We start from the raw sequence: 20,000 nt of genomic DNA on the forward strand, positions 1-20,000 counted from the left end.
GGGGGCGGCGGGCAGCCCCGCGCTGCCTCGGCGCTGCCTCGGCACGCGGCGCCGGGCGTCTTGGCAGGCCCGCTCTCCTGGGAGCGGCGTTAAGTCCTTTGCCTCGTTACTCCGTTGCCTGTTCCATAGGTTGTGTTGAAATGACCGTCTTACATATTTCTAAATGCCGACTTAGTATTTCTTGTCAACATCTGTACATGTGAGGTCTTGTTCTTTCTGTTCAGGTAGCGTTAGCTAAAACAGTATTTAATAACATGTATGTGGTGAGGTACTAGTGTGTATATGTTTTTCCCTTGCACAGTTTTTTGATGTTCTAGTAATTAACAATATATATTTTTTTTCTTCTACAGTCTTTCCCTAGTGTGTGGATCGCTCTGGATGTGGGGGAAAAAAACAACCCTAAGGAGGCTGTTTACCCATAGGTTTATCTTGAAGCGTTGGAACGCTGCTTGGTGTTGAAGGAAGGGCAGCAACCAGGACAGCGCCAGCCAGTTAGCTGGAGCCACGTCCACGAGCCCTTCGCTTCCACTGCCTCGGGTTAGAGACTGAGGCTCTGCCTGCACCAAGTCTCTTTCTGAAATCTTGTATCTGTTAGCTGTAGCTATAATAAACATTAGTTTAAGGTATTTTTTTCCATATCAGCTTACCTTCTTTCGAAAGGCTAAAAGGCCTCATCAGAAAGATGCTTAGTCCCTTTACCTTACAGTACTCCCATCAAAGCATTTAATATCAGGACATTTAAGATAAGCCTGACTGTAGAAGAAGCTTTTAGAACAACTTAGTAATCATGTTGCAGATTAATTTGTTTCATAGTTTCATGCATTTCAGCTTCATTTGCTTTAGTTGGTATTAGGTTATTTGCAGGAAAGAATCTTGCATTTGCCCCCACAGGAGACGAAATTGTAATTCTGCCTAGCACATATGGCCTGTGACGTAGGAACAGTTAGGTGACATCAACAATGTCTCTTTAACGTCACACAACTTGGGCCACAGAAACTTATCCCAGTAATTTTTTCATGCTCTGTGATCTGAATATTAATAGTCATAGCTGGAGATAAAGAAAAAATAACTCTGATGTCCTCTTGCATAAGGAATGCACACATATCTAATAACATGGTTAATGTAAATGCGTGTGACTTTCTTCTCAGGCTTTTGTTTTTTCATCCTTCCTTTTCAATTTCCCTTTGAAGGAGAGAAGACTTATGATTTGCAAGTTTATTCTCAAATGTTCCTTTAACCTTTAAATTGAGAAAAGATGTTCACTGTAACGTAATCAATGTTCTATCACCTGCTTACTGGAGTTCTTAACTGATTTTGTTTCACAAGATACTGAAACTGTTACTGTGTCACAAGATAAATCTCACTTACCAAAAGCCTTTTTGCCATATAAATTCTCCTCTTTCCTGCTTTCTTCCTTCTGCCCTGTTATCTCTGCAGCTCATCAGACCTTTTCATAAACCAGTTTAACTCACTAGAATAGTGGGGAAAAAAATCTGAGTTTTCTGCTGTTTCATGAGTTCAGTTAGCTTATGGAAAGTCTGACAAGGAAGTGAGCTGTGGGGTTGGTGATGGAGTGAGAAAGAGGAGAAAAGAGATGCGAGACCTGCCTATTATTTAGCAAGCAGTTACCTGTTGGATCGTAAGTTACCTGAAGAGCCATGACTTTAGCCTAGTAATTATATCTGATCGGTGGCATGTTTTGCATTGCATTTTGCAAGTGTCCAACATAAAAGAAGGGGAAGTACCATAAATGTTTTAAAACTTGACTACTAAGCTTGAAAGCATGTTCCTATGTGATTTCTGATATGTAATACTGGTGTTATATGCTGTTATAATAGGTCATTTTAGTAGTTCATAAAGCAGTCTCTCAGTTTTCTGTTTTTCTTGGCAATTTTCTCATTTCTTACACTTTTTACAAAGACCACAAATAGCTTACTGTAATTTTACACATACTGACATGTACGGATAAGTCACTTAGTACCACTCTGTATATCTAGTACTGGTAGCCCCATTTTATTTGCTGATTCTTTGTACGTCTCTGAAATAAAAAGTTGATTAAGAATGTAATAAACATTTACAAAAGTATTAAGTGTGATAAATAGTATGGGCTCCAACACTGTAATACTGCTACTGGGTGATTATATTTGAGGAGGCATTGTACATCTCAAAACAGTATTTAAGCTTAAAAGGAAGAGCAGAACTAAGAGGGAACATAGAAGAAAATTGGAAAAATACTTGCTTTCCTTTTGAGAAAATGACAGAGTAAGCAGTGACTTGCACAGCAATAAATATCATTCTTTATAAAATCAAGAAATACTTAAAAAGAAATAACTTGTAGGTTGTTAGTGTTACTAATGCATTTAAATACAGGCAGAGGCTTTGTATTTGTGCAGTGAGAAATCACTTAAATACATAGATCACGTGACTGTATAAACTTTGGAGAAATAAGACTGCTACAGGCCAAGGAATTGCCTAAAAGTTCCCTGAACAAGTTAGAAACATCTTATTAGCTAGAGCATGAAGAACAATGTCATTCTGTATTTTAGAGTGGTCAATATTTGCAAAAGTTTAATACTACATTAAAAAGTCAAATTCTGAACTAGATTAAGTATGTGATAACAGAGTTGATAAACTGTGGTAGTGTGATTGGCACTGGTGAAAAATTGGAGAACTTGACTTTCCTTCGTAATGCAGTAGAATTGCACATTTTGAGCTAATTCGTTAGTTTTTACCTTGAGTGAGCCTAGGACCATGTTGCTTCTTGTACACCTTCCAATATGGGTTGATACTTTTGTTCTTATCTTCCGTTATAACCATTAGTTTTAGAAGTCCCAGTATACTACCTCTTCATCTTGCAGCCTGCTTTTTCTGAAAAGAGCTTCTATACATGTTGAAAGTATCAGTGGGACATGTCATCAACTTAAGTTGCCTTTGGGGAGTGATATGAAATAATGAGTTGTTACAGTTTGCTACTGCACTTTTTTATTAACACTCTGTCCATTTTTAACAGTCTGTCCAGTTCTGTAGGGTCTCTTCTTGCTTAGTATTATAAATGGGTTTGGTTGAACTGGTATCTGTGCAGGTCTCCAAAAACACCTTGGGAAATTGAGTTCTTTGTTCAAAAGAAATTGTCTTTTAATCTGAGTTAGTGCTATAGTGTAGGAGTTGTGGAGCATTGTGCTGTGGAAGAGGTTCTTGTTCAGTGAAGTATTGAAAAAGAAAATATTGGCTGCTCAAGGAAAGATATTAACTTTGATGACTTTGATGCTTTTCAACTTAATTATATTTCACCTACTTTAACTTCCCCCTGAATCTTGAAGAGATGCATATTTATTTTGGTTAGCTCTATTTGAATTCAGCGGGTATAGATTTGGGTCCATATAGTTCTAAACCTCTGTGTTCTTCTGACTCATTCAAGATGTAGTTAGCTTCAGAGCCAGAGAAAGAATGGACTTATACGGGTTTAAGAACCTGTCTTCTGATGTGTATGTAGTCTATACTGGAGTCTTCCTACACAGATGTGTGTGTAGGTATATACATATGTTACTTAAGTGAACAACAACATATATGAATCAGAAGGCAAAATTTGGCCCTGAATTTGAGAAATCATATGAAATGAAATATGCAGTGCCATTAACAAAATATGAAATATATTTATGTAGCAGTAATACTGTGGAAGAGCTTGCTAGGAAGTCCGTAGCATTGTTAAAATGACTAGATTATGAGAAGTTTCCAAATAGTGACACTAGCAGCAGGATGCCCTTCTGTAGTTAGAAATCGTTCCATTTGCAGGATAAGCTTTTTATAGTTAGTGTACTAAATTCACTTTTCTGAAAGTTACAGTAGTTAGTTCTTTAATGTTCTTCTCCAGCTAAGCTGTAACTGTGTGGCATCTTACTGTAGCCATTTTTAAAGAAAATATCAGTCAGAAAGATCAGTCAGAGGGTTAGATGTAGTAAGTTGAGATGTACAGGCAAGACATCTACGTTTCTGCTAAGTATAGTGCACTTGGAAAATAAATGAGACCTTGCAGAGTGCAAAGAGTGTATAGATTTGAAAATTCAAGGTCTAAAGCTGCTAAATCTGATATGTGACTTAAAGTTCTGAGTTTGTAATCTTCACCAGAAAATAAGTATGTTCAGTCAAGAAAGTACGCTTCTGAATTCATTCTCACAGAAAATACAGATTGCGTTACTGTTGGTATGCTTTTATTCAAAATTTAATCTATTTTTTTCTTTAATTGTTGTATTCACTTCTTATTTTTCAGGGTTCTTTGAAAATTCCTTAGTGGTCTTGACATTGTTACAAGTGACATAAATTAGCCAGTGGCTCAGAATGATGGATACCCAGAAGACTACAAATGGTTTGCAAGTGATTGGACAAGGGACTGGTATAGGGATATCGACACTCCACATGGTGGGGTATTTGGGAAAAGTCAGTTGAAACTTGTTTTACATGTGTGCAAAGTTTATATTTTTCCTCTGCTTTGARAGATTTTTAATTGGTCTTAATTTTCCAAAAAAAAAAGTGTCAAAATTATTTTTCCACGGAAATCTATAACAATGGCGAAAGATTATTCTAAGTACATCTGTGTCTATGATTTTTTTTTACTGGTGCTATTTTTGAAACTTAGCTTTCCTGTGAAAATGTGTTTGTCTTTGAAAGAACTGAATTTGTTTTCTCTGGCAATAAATGTCCTTTGGTTTAATGCAAACAGAATGAGATGTTACGTAATAGTGTTGTTACTTTCTTTCTAAGATACTTTCTTAAATATTTAAATATTTAAATCAAAAGATGAATTCATTTAGAACATTCTATTGTATGAATATATATTTTATAGCTATGATCAAAACCTAATCTAATTAACTTTTTTATACTGTATCAGATATATTGCTTTTCTGTCTTGGTATATATGTCTTATTCTTGGGATAATATATAAAATACATAAGCTAATGCTTCTTGGTTTGGGTTTTTTTTTTTTTTTTTAGAACTGCAGTCCTCTAGAAGTAACTACACATGAGTATTGCCCAGTCTGCAAAGAGAAGGGCCAGACACAGGCTTTACGGACTTATCGCATTAATTTTCAAGAGTCCATTTTCCTTTGTGAAAATCCTCAGGTATTATTCTAATTAACAGTTTTCTTGGGTTGTGTTATCTTCAACATTTACACCTCTTTAAGTTCAAGAGTTCACTGGTGGTCAAGCAGACTTGGAATAGGACTCTTTTGAGTTGATCTGCTAGACAGTATCTGGCTGTATTTAGACAAAAACAAAGCTAACCTCTATACGTGTAGCGTTTATTCATAGCTAACCAAAAGAAATGCTTAAAAAATAAAAAAGGGGAGTTTGGCTTACATAACAAAGGAGAATAAATTTGTATATGAACCAGATTACAAGCTAAAATTTGGTGATCCCTGTAAACCAGTATTCTATCCATGCAGATAGTTTCCCAGTCTTTCTTTAGGGTTTTTGTTTTTCTTTGCTTTTTTTCTTGTTTTGCTTTTCTTTTCTGAGTAATACAAATAGGTTTGTAATTATAACTGCAGTGTTTTTGAAGTTTTTCATTTTAAGTTTAACCTTAGCTAGATTTCTGGGCTCCTTAATAGTTAATGGTGACTTTTGCTGCCTCTCCGTTCCCTTTCCTGCACTCCACCGTGTGTGGGGTGAGGGTGTAGCAATCTCATATGGCCTGGTGCCCTTAAATTAACAGAGTGCAAAGACTAGATACACTTCTGTAAATTGGTCTCATAACCCCCTTCCCTGTTCCCCCGGACCCTGCCCCTTTACAATAGTCATCGTACTGGTTTGGAGGAGGGGAATAGTGAATTTGATTATATTCTCCTGGTTGCAAAACGTTCTTATGCATAAGACCCTACCGACACTTAGTCTGACCTGTCCACCCTAAAGGAATGGATATAGCAGAGTGAGAGAACAGGAGTTTCCTTAGCAAGATTAGGACATCTTTAAGGGATTGGAAGTGGGGAATCAGGTATTTACTGGAAAAGCAAAGTTGGTTATCATTTTTGATACATTTTTTCAGCATTGCTTATAAGACAGTGGTTGGATAAAACATCCTTCCTGTCGTATATATGTTGAATTTATATATCAATTTCATGAAAGTATCACTTTACAGAAGTCCTGCACTCTAACAGTATAGTTTGTATCTTTTAGCTACTGTTTACCTGAAATTGCTTTGTAGATTTCATTATAACTTTTTTCTTTCCTTTAGTGTATCTACCCACTTGGTTATAAACCATTAAACAGCATAATTATTTCTGCTGATTCAGAAAAGCATCAAATTCCATGTACTGATAAGAAAAGGAAATTGTGTGATATTAGTGACTTTTCTCCCATTGAATCACATGCAAAACAGGCAAGGACTAATAATGGGATAAATGTTGAGCAGACTATTAATGCAAATCCCGCCGTCAAATACTGTGAGAATAGTTTATATACTCCCAGGCCAAGCCTACCTGATGAATTACAGAATGACCAGCAAAAGACTAGTAGCAAAGCGGAGTCCCTCACGCAGAAGGTGGACATTGAAACAACCCACAGAGCCAGCAGTTATCGAGAAAGTCCTTCTAAGGCTTCTTCAGCCAGAACACAGCTCTTACTGAATTCTGAACTTTGCTCGACAGCATCTGAAATTTTGCTCAGAGATGATGAAGGTTCCACTAATAACACAGATTTTTGTCTTCAGTGGAGGAACGTGTATGCTCTTTGTTGGTTAAACTGTATTTTGTCAGCATTGGTACACTTAGAAACATTAAAGTTTGCTCTAACAGAAGAATACACTGAAGAAAGATGTTTACTCCAGAGACTCCTTACAAAATATAATCAAGCAACTGCACTTCTGAATACCTGTAAAAGAAGTAAGGTAAAAGGTGAGTAAGTTTAGCTACTGTTTCGTTATATTCAAACTGATGTATTGGCTGCAAATATGTGGAATTCAGTAGAGTGTACTGCAGTAGAGTCTGCTTCCCTTTTATTTCAAGATCACAAAAGAATGAGTTACACCTCATTTCCATGAATTTCCAGACCAGAGTTCTTTGTCTAGCAGATTCTCAGTGATCACTGAAAAAATATTTCTCTTGGGGAAAATAGGCACACTTTGAAAGCAGAGATCAAATATTAAGTATCTCTTGAAATTTTCTGTTATAAACCAGGTAGATAAGTTGTGAATTGTTCATGTAATTGAGCTTGAATTTGTCTCCTTCCCCTCTGTTGGTTAATGTATTACAGTGCTGTTCTAATCTTAATCTTTAAAATCTTTTCTGATGTGTTTTTTTATATCCCTGTATAAATACACAGTTGCCTTGTCACACCAAAAATAGTAAAGCTGGGAAAATACATTTTTTTCTGGCTCCAGCTGGGCTGACTGAAGAAATGCTTCCCCTGAGGTCCACAAGCTATGCTGCGGATGATGGTGCTTCCTAACCCGTTTCAGTCAAAACCAGTCAGATCTGTTAACATGGTCCCTGCTGTCTGGAGCGGGTTAGGAGCATTCCACATGAGTGGCTCCGCAGATTGGAGGGCAGTGGCCTCCAAGCACTGGAGCAGTGATGAGCAGCTGGAGGCAACCTTTCAGCCAGCACAGCAGGAGTTAGAAGATGTGTCACAATAAGCTGTTAGTATGGACTTTGAACATTTTGTGTAGTCTGGATTCAATTTAAGACTCTTAAACTACTAAGATATATTTTTCCTAGTTCTTTTGAACTGACCCATTGGAGTCATATTAGAGAATTAATGCAGATCTCTTGACCAGCCGGGGTACCTTTTGTGAAGTCTTTTTCAGTAGACCTCCCAGGAATAGTGGGTGTTGGACTATATAGCCTATAGTACCCTAACAGCATTAGGTAACTTAATATCATATCTTCCCTAGAAAAAACGGTGTATGAAAAATGGTTTACTAGACTTTGTGACAGAGAAACCATAATATTTTTAAAGAAGGGAAAAAATCTAAAGAAATTCTAAAAAATCTCACATGCTCTAGTTCTAGCCAGAAATTCTGGCTGCTTATTTTAGGTTTTCAAATGTTGCCTCTACCATCACAGTACCTGTTAATCTGAGATGGTGTTTTCCCCTCTGCTGTGCTACTGCTGTTTGCGAAGAAGCACTGGTATAGAAGAGCCCTTAGTGGGAATGCTAGCTTGCTTTCCTTAGGAAGCGTGTTGTAATACAGTGTTGCTTGAAATAACCTAAACCTTTCCATTTCCAGGAATCACTGCAAAACAAATTAGTTTATGTGGGCAACAGTGGAAAAGGGAATGGGATGAACAATATTGTTATGGTGTGGTATTTATTTTGCCCTGCTATCTAATTTTTCAGTATCTTTTGGTTGTTTTTTAAAAAAAAAATAGAAGCAGTAGAGCTGCAGAAGATTTTTTTATTTTTTTTCAATATACATAAATATTATAAGTAAGAAATAGTTTCCACAGCTATGTTAAATTCTTCCTTTAATTTGTGGAGGTTATGATTGTGTAGTAGAAGTTACCTTCTTTCTTGAGCTTAAGTAATCTGTTTGTGTATAAACAATCTAACTGTTGTAAAATTAAGTTGCATACTGAGATATATGATGTAAGCTATTTAACAGATTTATTTTTAATATTTTTAAATGCTGACTTAGGAATTTAGTATTTAATCTGGGACAATACATTAAAATATTATATTACTAATTGTGTGATATCATTACAAAGCATTTAAGCAAGTTTTTGCCCTTTTGATCTTAAAATTTAGGTTTTTAAATCTACTCTTAAACTCTGAATATCCAGGATTTATGATGTCCGGTTACCTTATCCTTAAATGTCTTTACTATCCAGTTAATAGTACACAGTCTTAACCATAATTTAAGTCAGGTTAAGTAATTTCTGGTAAAATGTGTGTAATTTCTGTAAATTCTACTGTAATTTTCAGATCAGTTAATACTAAGCATTGGCTATTTTACCAACAGTTACAGAGAAGTGAATGTTAATATGAGAAGCATCTGTTTGCAGACAATGAATGCATCTTAGGTGAACGTGGAATGGGGGAGTGTTACACATAAGTACATGGAAACATATATCTTTTTTTCTTTAGATGTTCTTCCAAAAGCAGAATCATATCTCAATGAAATCAGAAACAGAATTTTTACACAGCTTCAGCCTCAGCTTGGGTGTAAATTGGGTGAGTAATTATTGCAGAATCTCAGTATTTATTTTCAGGAAACTATATGTGAAGCCTTGTAGTTTGTCAGCATATAAAAATATGTATGGATATATGCATACAAGACAGCTTGCAAATACATTTTACATATCATTTGCTGTGTGGTAAGCTTTTTTGTCCCTTAACTATTTTTGAAGTTTAGAGAGCATATTCTTCTCTTGGTAACTATGCTATAGTCACGAAATTGTCAGTGAGAGCAACCTAATAAAAGGGATCTGTCTCTTTGTGAGGATTAGAAATACAGCCTTGAAAGGATACCTGGGATTAGAATCAATAGCAGTAAACTTATCCTCTTTCCTTTCGAAGTACTGAAGGCTGACTTCAAATATTCAGTGACTGTTTTTTCCCCCCTCCATCTTTGAAGGTGAGAAGGAAAGTCCAGTGTTTGCACTCCCTCTACTTTTACGACAGGATCACCAAGCTGAGAAACTATTCCTGCTTTCATTTTCATGGAAGTTTGAGTGTTTATGTTGTGGCTACAAATACCAGGACCGGTGAGATTTTTCTTTAAGTAGCTTTTGTCTAAAAGTTGCATCCTTACCTTTTTAAGTCTGCACTTAATACATGTTTTTTCTTCAGATCTCCAGGTTTTGTATGGCTTAAGCTTGTTGGTGATGTTTTATGTGATCCACTTTTTAGGCTGGCATTTGCAAATGGTTTACTGCTGTGTCATGTCTTAGGAAATCATGTTATCATGTAATTCAAAAAGAAATAATAGGCAATTGTGATGCCTTAGCAGTGCTCATGCTGATTTTTTGCTGAGTATACAGATTGCTGCTCTTCCAAAGAGTATATGCCTGGCACACTTTTGCTATTGAAGAATACCTGTAATATTCATTTGGATTGCAAAGAATCAGAAATATATGAGGTTTGTTCTCATAATTGGTTTATTTTACAATAGTATTACAGGGAAGTTGTTTCTTGATAATTGATCGAATTCTGTGTAGCTGTAAGTGCAAGCTGCTCACTTAGGCTCCTTTTAGAGTCAGCAGAAAAAGAGAGGCACCTTCAGAAGACAGCTCGTTTTACTTTAAAAATGCCTGTTTCCCTCCACTGTCTTAGATTTACACAATAAACTTCTAGACCCACAAATGAGGTGGGATGAATTCTGTCCTTTATACTTCCAGCTCATGTGTAGTCCTGGTTAATAGCATGTGTTAAGAGCCTCTGTTATGTACTGTGTTTTTCAGTAAGTTGAAAAATCTAGGTTAGGCTGAATATAAAATTAGATCCTTCTATGGCTGATGAATGAATGAAGTACATTGTTTCACTTTAATACTCCATACTTTGTATTTTCATGTGTGTAAGCTCTGCTCTAAATGTACTGGTTCTTTGAAAACAAGGCCTTGTATTCTGCATTCTGATGTAACTTTTTACTGCTTCTTCACTCTGTCTTGAGCCTCTGTATTAGTAAATTACTGAGGTCTTGGTAGAAGCTTCACCATATTTTGGAAAGGAAAGAGAGATAAGATGTTAGGAGAGAAAGAGCAGATAATGTGGAATTAAAGGCCCTGATGCTGCTGAGAACAAATGATGACTGATAGTGTTTGGCAGAAGTGAATTCAATGCTGACTTGCATCTGATGCAGTCTCATTGGAGTTCATGCAAATGGCATGAATATGAATAGAATTTGGCTTAGTCATAACATTTTTGTAACTTTTTTGTGTGAAGTATGTATTTTTATTGTTTTCTGATCAGCAACTTAATTTACTCTTTTTTGTGTCTGTGTGTGTGTCCAGATGTAGGAAAACATTAACAACATTCACAAATATAATCCCTGATTGGCATCCACTTAATGCTATTCATGTTGGTCCGTGTAATAACTGTAATGATACATCTCAAAGAAGACAGATGATTTTGGAAAAGTAAGTTTGAATATGTGAACTTGAAAAGAGATAAAGTTCTGAGACTTCATATAGTGAACATAGTTGCACTTGCAAAAACAAGCTGTTGGGTTTAAAGAAATGCTAAACTTTTAATCTGATAAATATTCAGTTTCCTAGATTTAAGGTCATTCTTAAATGCTGAAACTTGCAAATAATGTTTAATAAACCTGAAACATAGAAAGTACAGTGTTTAACATACTGAATAGCCCATTTGTTTGAGCCAGGTAGTAAATACACTACTGATACCCAGTAGCAGCCTCTCTACAACCCCTGGTGTTGGTGAATAAAACTGCTCTCTGATCATGTTTATTGGTTTGACTTGGGAATACTGCCCTTTCTAGTTTGGTTATAACAGTTGTCTCCTGTCTTTCTCACCCCACCCCACCCATTTCCCCAATCCCTTGTGTGTTGTTTTTTCCCCACATTCATAAAAAAATGAAATATCCATTTGGAGTATTCTTCTCCTGTGAGTACTACTCAATCTTAGGAGATTTGTGTGGAGATAAAATAGTAACGGCAGGATTGCCTACTCTTTGAGATGCCTTGCTTGTGATTTTTCATTAGGAACTTCCGCTGATGTTTTGTTGCAATAAACTGTTCTGTTTCTTTTATTAGAGTACCGGCAATATTAATGTTGCATTTTGTTGAAGGCTTGCCACATAACAACCTGAAGAATTACTCATTTCAGTTTGAAGGGGATTCCTACCAAATAACATCTGTTGTTCAGTATCAGACAGTCAAGAAACACTTCATAACCTGGTCTTTGAATCCTGATGGTAAGACCATAAATTCTATTATAATAGTGCATGAGTCTACATCAAATACTGTTTTATGGGTTACTGAAATAGTCCCAACTGTCCATAGATAATAACAAGGGGGGGTTGTTTGTATTCTAAACTTCATATTAAAATCTTGTGAATAACTATAGGAACTTTGTTATTCTGGGTGAAAGTTTCATTTTGGTTTAACTGATTTGTTCAGCAGTGTTCTGGCCTCGGCTATCCTCACTGGGAAAGGTTATTTGGGTAGAGTCATTTCCTTTCATAACTTTGTAAAAATGGAAATAAATGCAAGCTGAGCATAGCTGTTGGACAAATTGTATTGGTTAGTTTGAAGCCAAATATTCAACCATTCTTGGGCAGGAATGGGGAAACTAGGAGCATTGATGCTTAGTTTCTCTTTGTTTCTGGACTTTGCTTCACCTGATGGTTGGGAGGCCCAATTTGGTGTTAGAAACATGACTAATGGTGTGAAGGTTCTGTTGGTTCAGCAGCAGAGCTTCATCCAAGTGGAACTCCACAGAATCAGAGAAGGTGAAAAGTTGACATTTTGATTCTCATGCTTCCGTAGAGGGAATGGATGCAGTCCTATCAAATGTTCTGGCAAAATGAAAGTTGCCTAAATTGTACAGCTAGAGTTTAGGAAGAACTGAGAAGAGGAAGCAGCTGGGAAGCAACTAGTTAGAAACATTTGATATGTTGTATATATATGCTGTATATCAATTTTGTAGGTTTCTTAAAGCTGTAAAATATTTTTTTCATGATTTGTAAACAGTTTGCAGATGATGGGGCAGATTACTAAATGAGCAGTTTCTCTTAAGCTGTTGTAAGTCTCAGGCAATGAAAGCTTCCATTGAGAAACGTTTTTGAGAGGTGGTTCTTCCCTCAGACCTGTGCAGATATTTTCAGACAGGATGTCAGCGTCATTAGCTCAGACAAAAAGCATTAGCTTTACAGGTCACCTACTCTGACCTGTAATAATACTGCAGCAAATTCTGCTTAAGTGTGACCTTTTTAGGGTGGAAGCCTCCCAGTTTCCCTCTGATGCAATAAAGAATGGAGGGGAAAAAATCTGATTTTCTGCATGTCAAGGAATGGGTTAATAAAAATGTTTGACRAGTGTCGGAAAAATAGTGATTTCAATTTTAAAGGTCTTTGAGTTTCTACATTGGTTGCTGTTTATTTTTCAGGAACTTGGCTTGAATGTGATGATTTAAAGGGTCCATATTGCAAGAGACGTAAAAGATTTGAAGTTCCTCCTTCAGAGATTTTTATTGTTTTCTGGGAAAAGAAAACATCCCATGTGCCAGAAGAGCTGAATTCACAGTTCCAGAGTAAAAATATTGACAATTTTCCTCTTAAAAATGTACAGTCAAATTCCACAGTGTTGCATTGTGGTTTTGAAAACACTGTAGACAAAATATTTGCAGAACATCACAAAAAGGATTCTGTGAGAATTCCAGATAAGAAACAACAGCAGGTAGCTGAAGATGAAAGCAGTGCTCATCGTGGTTTTGAAAATCTGGCACATGATGATGTTATAACTCTGACGCTTGTAGAAATTCAAGTTGACTCAGAAGCTAAATCACTGGAGAACAGACAGATGGTGGGAAATAACCTTGTTGTTGAGACGGACACACTGCGACAGCAGGAATCAGCTTGTTCACCTAACACTCCACATACAGAAGAGGTTGCTGGAACTAGTCTAGCTATGAATAATAAATGCACATTATCTGAAGATGGCAGCATTTGCTTACCTCTAGAAGAGTTAAACACAGCAAATATTACTCCTCCTGTGCCTAAAAACCAGGACCTTTACCCATCTTACTCACCACTTGCTCAAAGAACAGATGACAGAGCAAATTTATTTAACACAGAAAATGGTACTGGCTTAAATTCAGAACTACAGCTAAACAAGAATTTGTCACCAGCAGAGAATATCACTCAAAGATCACCTGACTTGAAAGATGCAAGCAAAATTGTAGCTGATTCTCAGATCACAAATTCTTCTGCTGCCAATAATCCTTTTCAGCCTTCATACAAAGACCAAAAAAGAGGATTTGTAGGAAGCTGGGTAAAGAAATTATTAAGCCAGAATACTTCTTTTATGCCTTCAAGTGCCTCAGCTCTTAAAAATGAGAAAAATTGCAAAACTCCCTCAGTGCAAAAAATAAATGATGTGCGGCTGCCAATTAAGGGAGCAAGTAACTTTGATGGATTTCAAGGCAGAGGTACAAACAAAATGACTGAGACCCCTAAATTAGCAGTTCCTCAACGTAAAAATATTCATCCTATGTCAAATTTCAAAGGATTTTCTCAAGACGTTCATCTTCCTACAAAAAATCATATTGCTAATGAAGGTCCAACTTGGAGAAAGTCAGGAAGTGTGTTGGGTGCCTCAGGTAAAGTAACTCAACTTAATTCACCCAGCTGTAATTCTGGGAAAGTAGAAGAGTCAGATACTGATAAAACAAAAAAACTTCGTCAAAAACTGTTAAAAAAACTTAATGCTAAAAAGAAGAAGTTAGCTTCACTGGATAGACTAGCAGTGGAACAAATGAAACATGAAGGACCTGTGAACGGAGGTGGAAGCACCCCGTCACATTTTGAATCTCATAATGATAGTGAATTATTACAGACTTTTTTATGGGAACTGCAGCATCAGATTGATGTTGCAGATAATAAATCTGATGCAAACTCTGTATCAATGTGCACTGGCCATGATGCTAATAACGAAATATTAGCAGAATTACTTTCCCCTATTTCAACTGTTGCTTCCTTAGAGGTTCCAAAAGGTGAAGATGAATGTATGTATTTGGAAATGGTGGACAGCAATGTTGCACCAGTGGTGCCTGCTGAGTCGACCAGTGTGTCACATGCAACAGTGCCACGTGAAGACCACAATTACTACAGTCCCGTAAAGGACGGTAATTCTGAAGTTCATACAATGAACAAATCCAGCGTGAAAAAACTTGCTTTTGAAAGTCCTACAAGTGAAGATATCCTTGAAGACCTATTCTCCATTTCAGCACCAAGCTCAATAGCAGGTGATATAGATTTACCTCATTTTGATGAAACTCTGTTTGAAACTTGGTGAATATTCAGTTGCTTATTTTTAGTACTTTTCAATATTATGTATATTTTGATACAAAGCACTATTTAAATTATATTTTCTAACTGGTTTAATTGCACACTGGCTGTACTTGAACAATTTACATTTGAGGTATTTTTTTTCTTAAAATTGCATTGTAGCAGGCAAATAAGGTTTTAATCCATTTTGTCTGTGAACTAGTTATTTTAGCTGTAGAATATGAGGATAGTTTTAATTAAAAGCTCCTATAAGTCTTAATTTTTTGCTGCTTTTAATATGGAAAACTCATCCATATTTTATTGAGCTTGAAAATAACAACCTTCAATATCCTTGATGGTGTAAGTAATACTATTTAGGAAGTACTGATTTATTTTTCAGGATCTCTGAATTCCTGAAGTCTTGTTGTCCAACCTAAAAAAAAGAAAAATACTGACTGTAATCAGGGATATTTGCATCCTTTTATACAAAGATAATTTGCAACACTAAGAAATCAAGGATGGTGTTCTGCTAGGCATTTTACTCTTTTCAGAACTACAGTTCTGCAAGCTCTTCCTGGTGTGTTCACCCCTTGGATCCAAGGAAGGAGGGATATAAAGTAGAAATTTTCCTATTTAAAGTTATGACACATGCTGAGGTTTTCATTCCAGGTTAACTGAAAATACAATTTTGCAGAATATACTTCTGAGCCTGCTAATCTTTTAAGTAAAATAAATAGGATTTGACCCAGAGTTTGCAGCATTAAGAAGGAGTTAGTACCAAATGTAACTTTCATGTATTCATTGCTGCAAATTCATTACTGAAAGAAAAGTTTCCAAGCAATGAAGTTAACTGTACATTAGCACCCATTACTGTTGCYGCTAGGAGTTTTTCATGGATAGAGCTATGTACTCCTGTCTGTATATAAGAGAATGCCAGGGATGAGCAAGGACAGTAGGAAGAAAGTAATGGAGAAATATGGCAAGAAGGCAGAGAGTAAGGAGAAGGGAGGAATATTTACATCTTGGTGTTTCCAGATTTGTGTATAGCTTTCATTTTGTTTGACAGGGAGTCTTACATGAATTCATGTATACAAAGCTGAGAATATTATGTGCTAGATTAGATCACCTAAAATATTTTTCATGTATGTGGAAATAATAAGGATTTTATCAGCAAGCCTGTTTCAGCCATTTTTAGAGGTACTTTGCATTTTTTTTCATCCCAAATTCAAGATGTAAGCCCTTCTGTCGTACTCTTAAACAGGTGCAATGGAACATAATTGTTATTACAGGTCATGGCTACAGAGATAGATGGTCTTGGATAGCTTGAACAGATTCAAAAAGTGTTTGAAAAACTGTCAGTGACACTGAACTCGCTTTCCCAAACTATTTATGTTGCAATTGTGGGCATGTTTATCAAGCCTGCATTATAGAGAATGAATAATTTCATTTTTGATACATAACTTTTTAAAGAACTTGAGCTCCTCCTTTGTTTTAAATGTGTTAATTGTTGTGCTGCAATGGAAAACAAATCAACGAGTTTTGAATGTAAAGTCCTGGTATACTGCTGGAGAAATATTTGTCCGTGAATTCCTCTTATTAAAAAAAAAATGTTGACCAAAGCTAGAGTTTGACTTATCAGTAAGTAACATGGGTGCCCCTGCAAGACATGAGGGGGCAGTAAGATTTTCCTGCAGAGTCTCTCGACCAGTCGTTTCTGTATATGCAAACCACTTAAAAGCTGTGTACCCCTAGCTCCCGAACACTTGCTGCAGAGGTTTCCATAAGGTGAGGGGAGGCGCTTCCTCCGCAGATGCCGTCTGGGATGAGCTGAGTTGCAGTTACTTAGAGCTGAGAAGTGGGAACTCCCTCGCTGCTGGCTCAGGACGAGGCACAGACCCCAGAGGGAGTGAAGCAGCAAGCCTGGGGCTAGCGAGATGCAGAACGCGTCGGTCTGCATGGGGAAGATCCCGCTTTATTGGGATATTGGAGGGGGAGGCTGTTGCAGATGAGAAGGTCCAGGTGTAAGCAGTATGATAAGGTTAATAGCAGAGAAGGGTATGGGGGCGCAGCTGCTGGGCCTGTGCCTAGACAGAACAAGGAATTGCCATGGTCAACCTTAGCACCCCTGCAAACTCATGTAGGAGTCCTTGGGCTGCAGCTGTGTGGAGTACAGTATGGGTGCACATATGTATAAAATCTCCAAGCGCAATTAAATAGCACTGGAGATCAAAATGAATATGAAACTACTTACATTACTGGTGCAAGCTTTTTGATGCCTTGCTCTGAAATAATTGTTAATGAAAGATGATGCTGTGCAAATTTKTCTGTTTCCTAATTGGATCAACACAAGTGTTTTACTCCCACTGATTCTTTGGAAGTGAGAATTCAGCTGAGATTGAATAAAATCTCCTTCACCAAAGAAACAGCTTGGAATTTGGTGATTACTGTACTTTTTTTTGGAGACTATTTTAAAATGCAGCCTGGATGATCAGCCTTTTATTTGCAGTGAAGAGAATGTAATGTATCAGTTTTCTGTCAATTAGAAATATATTAGGTGGGCATATAGCAAGTATGAGTAGTGAGCAGTTATTAGTCACTTTATTTTGTAGGTTTATCAATGTTTTAGGGTAAATTTTAAAAGGTCCGATGGCTTTGTGCACTTGGGATTGTATTTTACATGTTTTTTTCACCTCTTGCATCACAGTCTAATTTGTCTTCTGATTTGGGAAAGGCACAATTGTGACACTTAGAAATTTACAGTTTTTAAGRTTAAAATCAGCTCTGTGTGGAAGAAGTGGCTCTGGTTCCGATCTTACTACTTTATGATATAGTAAATCACTTTTTAATAAAAAGTATATGAAAAAGAAGGAGACATCTCATGCTGTCTGCAGGAAACCAGCCCATCTGAAAAGGAGCTCTCTACATGGATTTTTTTGCAGCCCTCTCTCCACTTGCTAGAAGACTGCTCTAGAAATTCATTGTGCTGCTTGTTAGAAATCTCCTAATTTCCATCTTGTTTTTCATGGTTGGTTATTGCCATTTATTCTTGTTCTGACATTGGGTTTTGGCTTAAATAATTATTCCCTTCCTGACAATGTATTAATAGAGAGCAATTGTGTCCTCTGTCTTCCTTTTGCAAAGCTAAATAGCTGCTATTCCCTTAATGAGCCACTTTGTGCTCTGAAGAGCAAAGCAGGTAACTTCCTGAGCAGATTATTCTGTACCCCGCTCTGCAAGCATGCGCTGGGCTTCAGAGTCGGCCAGGGTTCGGCCTCATGGTGGAAGAGCTTACGGTCCAAGTGTAGACCCACGGGTGGCAGTGCATGCAGAGAAGAAGAGACACTGAGGTTAACCAGATGAGGCGGCTGATCAAGCCTTATCGCAGCATGTCCCCTTCTGCGTCGTACACAAACAGAGTTTGTTTCTAGGGGAGGTACTGGAGCTGCACAGCACAATGTGGTGGAACTGTGGGACACACAAAGAAGAGCAGATGATAGAAAGGAGTGTAGAAAAGTAGGTCTTCGCTCTCCAGTTTTGAGGTCCAGTGAGCCAAACTCATGTCTTCAGTTCGGCAGTTTTGGCAGACTCGGATTACAATCCAAGGCCTCACAGGCCTTTTTTAATGCCAAGACTGGAAGACTAATCAGTTGGGTGTTAAGGGTCCAAACGTGCCTAACTTAGGTTTTCTGGAGGGAAGTTGAAGAAATCTTAAGAAGAGGCTTCTCCCTGAATGTGGGTTCATATTGTTCTTTTGTTTAAAACACTATCTAAGGAGGCTTGTATAATGCTCAAGAATAGGGTTTAGGATAGCTCTAATCCTGCCCCAATTTTCCAGTTTAAAAATGGGGGAAAGAGGCAATATGATAAAATACCTGTGAACTATAAGAGTTGGCAATATTCTGTGAAACCTGACATAGAAGTACCTGTCTAGGAGGCAGGGAAGAATCTCACCTTTCATGTTTAGAAAAATGAACTTCCAGTCCTGGTAATTGGTACTGTTGCAAAAATTTTCTGTGCAACTGCCGGAAACAAAGAGCAGAATAGTCAGAAAACCCATAATTATTATATCTTACTCTTAGTGGACTGTGTGTTCCATTTCTTTGGCTTAGAGAGAGTGGTCCATAATTTTTAAGTATTTAGGAAATATGTATTTGATCCTTTAAGCAGTATTTTACAGTTCTTGCATACACTAAATCTACCTGTTGTGTGGTTTGTTTTCATTTTATTTTTCAATAGTCATATTTTCAGTGACTTGCTTTTTCTATAGGTGTAGTAGTGCAAGAGGTTCAAATAATGGGGAAAGCTGTAAGAAAGAATTAAGTTGTGCTTTTGAATTTTATAAGGAGCTAGCAGTTTTCATATAATCTCTCTTTTTTTTCCCTCCTCCTTCAAGTCTTGCTTTTCATTGGGAAGATGAGGTTTTCACATTCTTCATTCCTCAACACCATAAATTTGAGTGTTGACTGCCACTATCTCACATGCCCTCAGTTCCAGTCAAAACTTCAGCAGTGCTTAGACTAATTAGCCAAACCTCTTCTACAGCTTCTGCCATTCAAGTGCAAGCAGTGAAAATGCTGTCATTTGGTTGTGGAATCATTTTAAAGGTTTTGCTACAAGTTTTCTGATGACACTGAAGTCATTTAAGTTTAGACTCATTTCTCCTCCTTTAGGTTATCTTTCCAAGCAGACAGACTGAGATTATGTTTTTAAGGGGAAAGTTTAAGTGATGGAATGAACCAAATCTTAAAAATAAAACATCTAGCCATGCCCTTGCAGTATAGCGTGCTCCTTTCTTGTAACGGTACGCTTCCGATCCCTTGCCTAGCTCAAGTGCAAAACCTTTCTATAAGGAAGGCTTGACAGAGGTTGTGGCTTCATATATGTATTGCAAAGACATACAGTACATACATGCTATGTAGTCACACTGTTTACTTAAAATTTAAAATAGCAAGTAGAAAAATTAATAGGAATATTCTGCCCTTATTAACAACAATTGGTTATAACTGAGGTTACAACTTTTGATTCTAGGAAAAACTGTGTCTACAGTAGTGTGAGAGCATGTT

General features: G+C 37.0%; 1 protein-coding gene across 5 annotated transcripts in view; it reads left to right on the forward strand.

Annotated features, from left to right (window-relative positions):
• The window catches only part of USPL1 (ubiquitin specific peptidase like 1), a 16,943-nt gene extending 387 nt beyond the window's left edge, over window positions 1-16,556 (forward strand). Inside the window, exons 1-9 of one of the 5 annotated variants that reach the window (XM_026074605.1) lie at window positions 58-537; window positions 4,268-4,434; window positions 4,989-5,117; window positions 6,229-6,886; window positions 9,078-9,164; window positions 9,568-9,697; window positions 10,943-11,068; window positions 11,705-11,865; window positions 13,059-16,556. In XM_026074605.1, the coding sequence (XP_025930390.1) occupies window positions 4,336-4,434; window positions 4,989-5,117; window positions 6,229-6,886; window positions 9,078-9,164; window positions 9,568-9,697; window positions 10,943-11,068; window positions 11,705-11,865; window positions 13,059-14,965 (3,297 nt within the window). In that variant the 5' untranslated portion in view covers window positions 58-537; window positions 4,268-4,335 and the 3' untranslated portion in view covers window positions 14,966-16,556. Of the gene's footprint in view, window positions 1-57; window positions 4,435-4,988; window positions 5,118-6,228; window positions 6,887-9,077; window positions 9,165-9,567; window positions 9,698-10,942; window positions 11,069-11,704; window positions 11,866-13,058 lie in introns of those variants that run through there. The other 4 variants (XM_026074604.1, XM_026074606.1, XM_026074603.1 and 1 more) reach the window with 4 other exon arrangements.
• The last annotated feature ends 3,444 nt before the right edge of the window (window positions 16,557-20,000 follow it).

Source organism: Apteryx rowi, unplaced genomic scaffold (assembly GCF_003343035.1).
Source record: "Apteryx rowi isolate R43461 unplaced genomic scaffold, aptRow1 scaffold_391, whole genome shotgun sequence".
Classification (NCBI taxonomy): domain Eukaryota; kingdom Metazoa; phylum Chordata; class Aves; order Apterygiformes; family Apterygidae; genus Apteryx; species Apteryx rowi.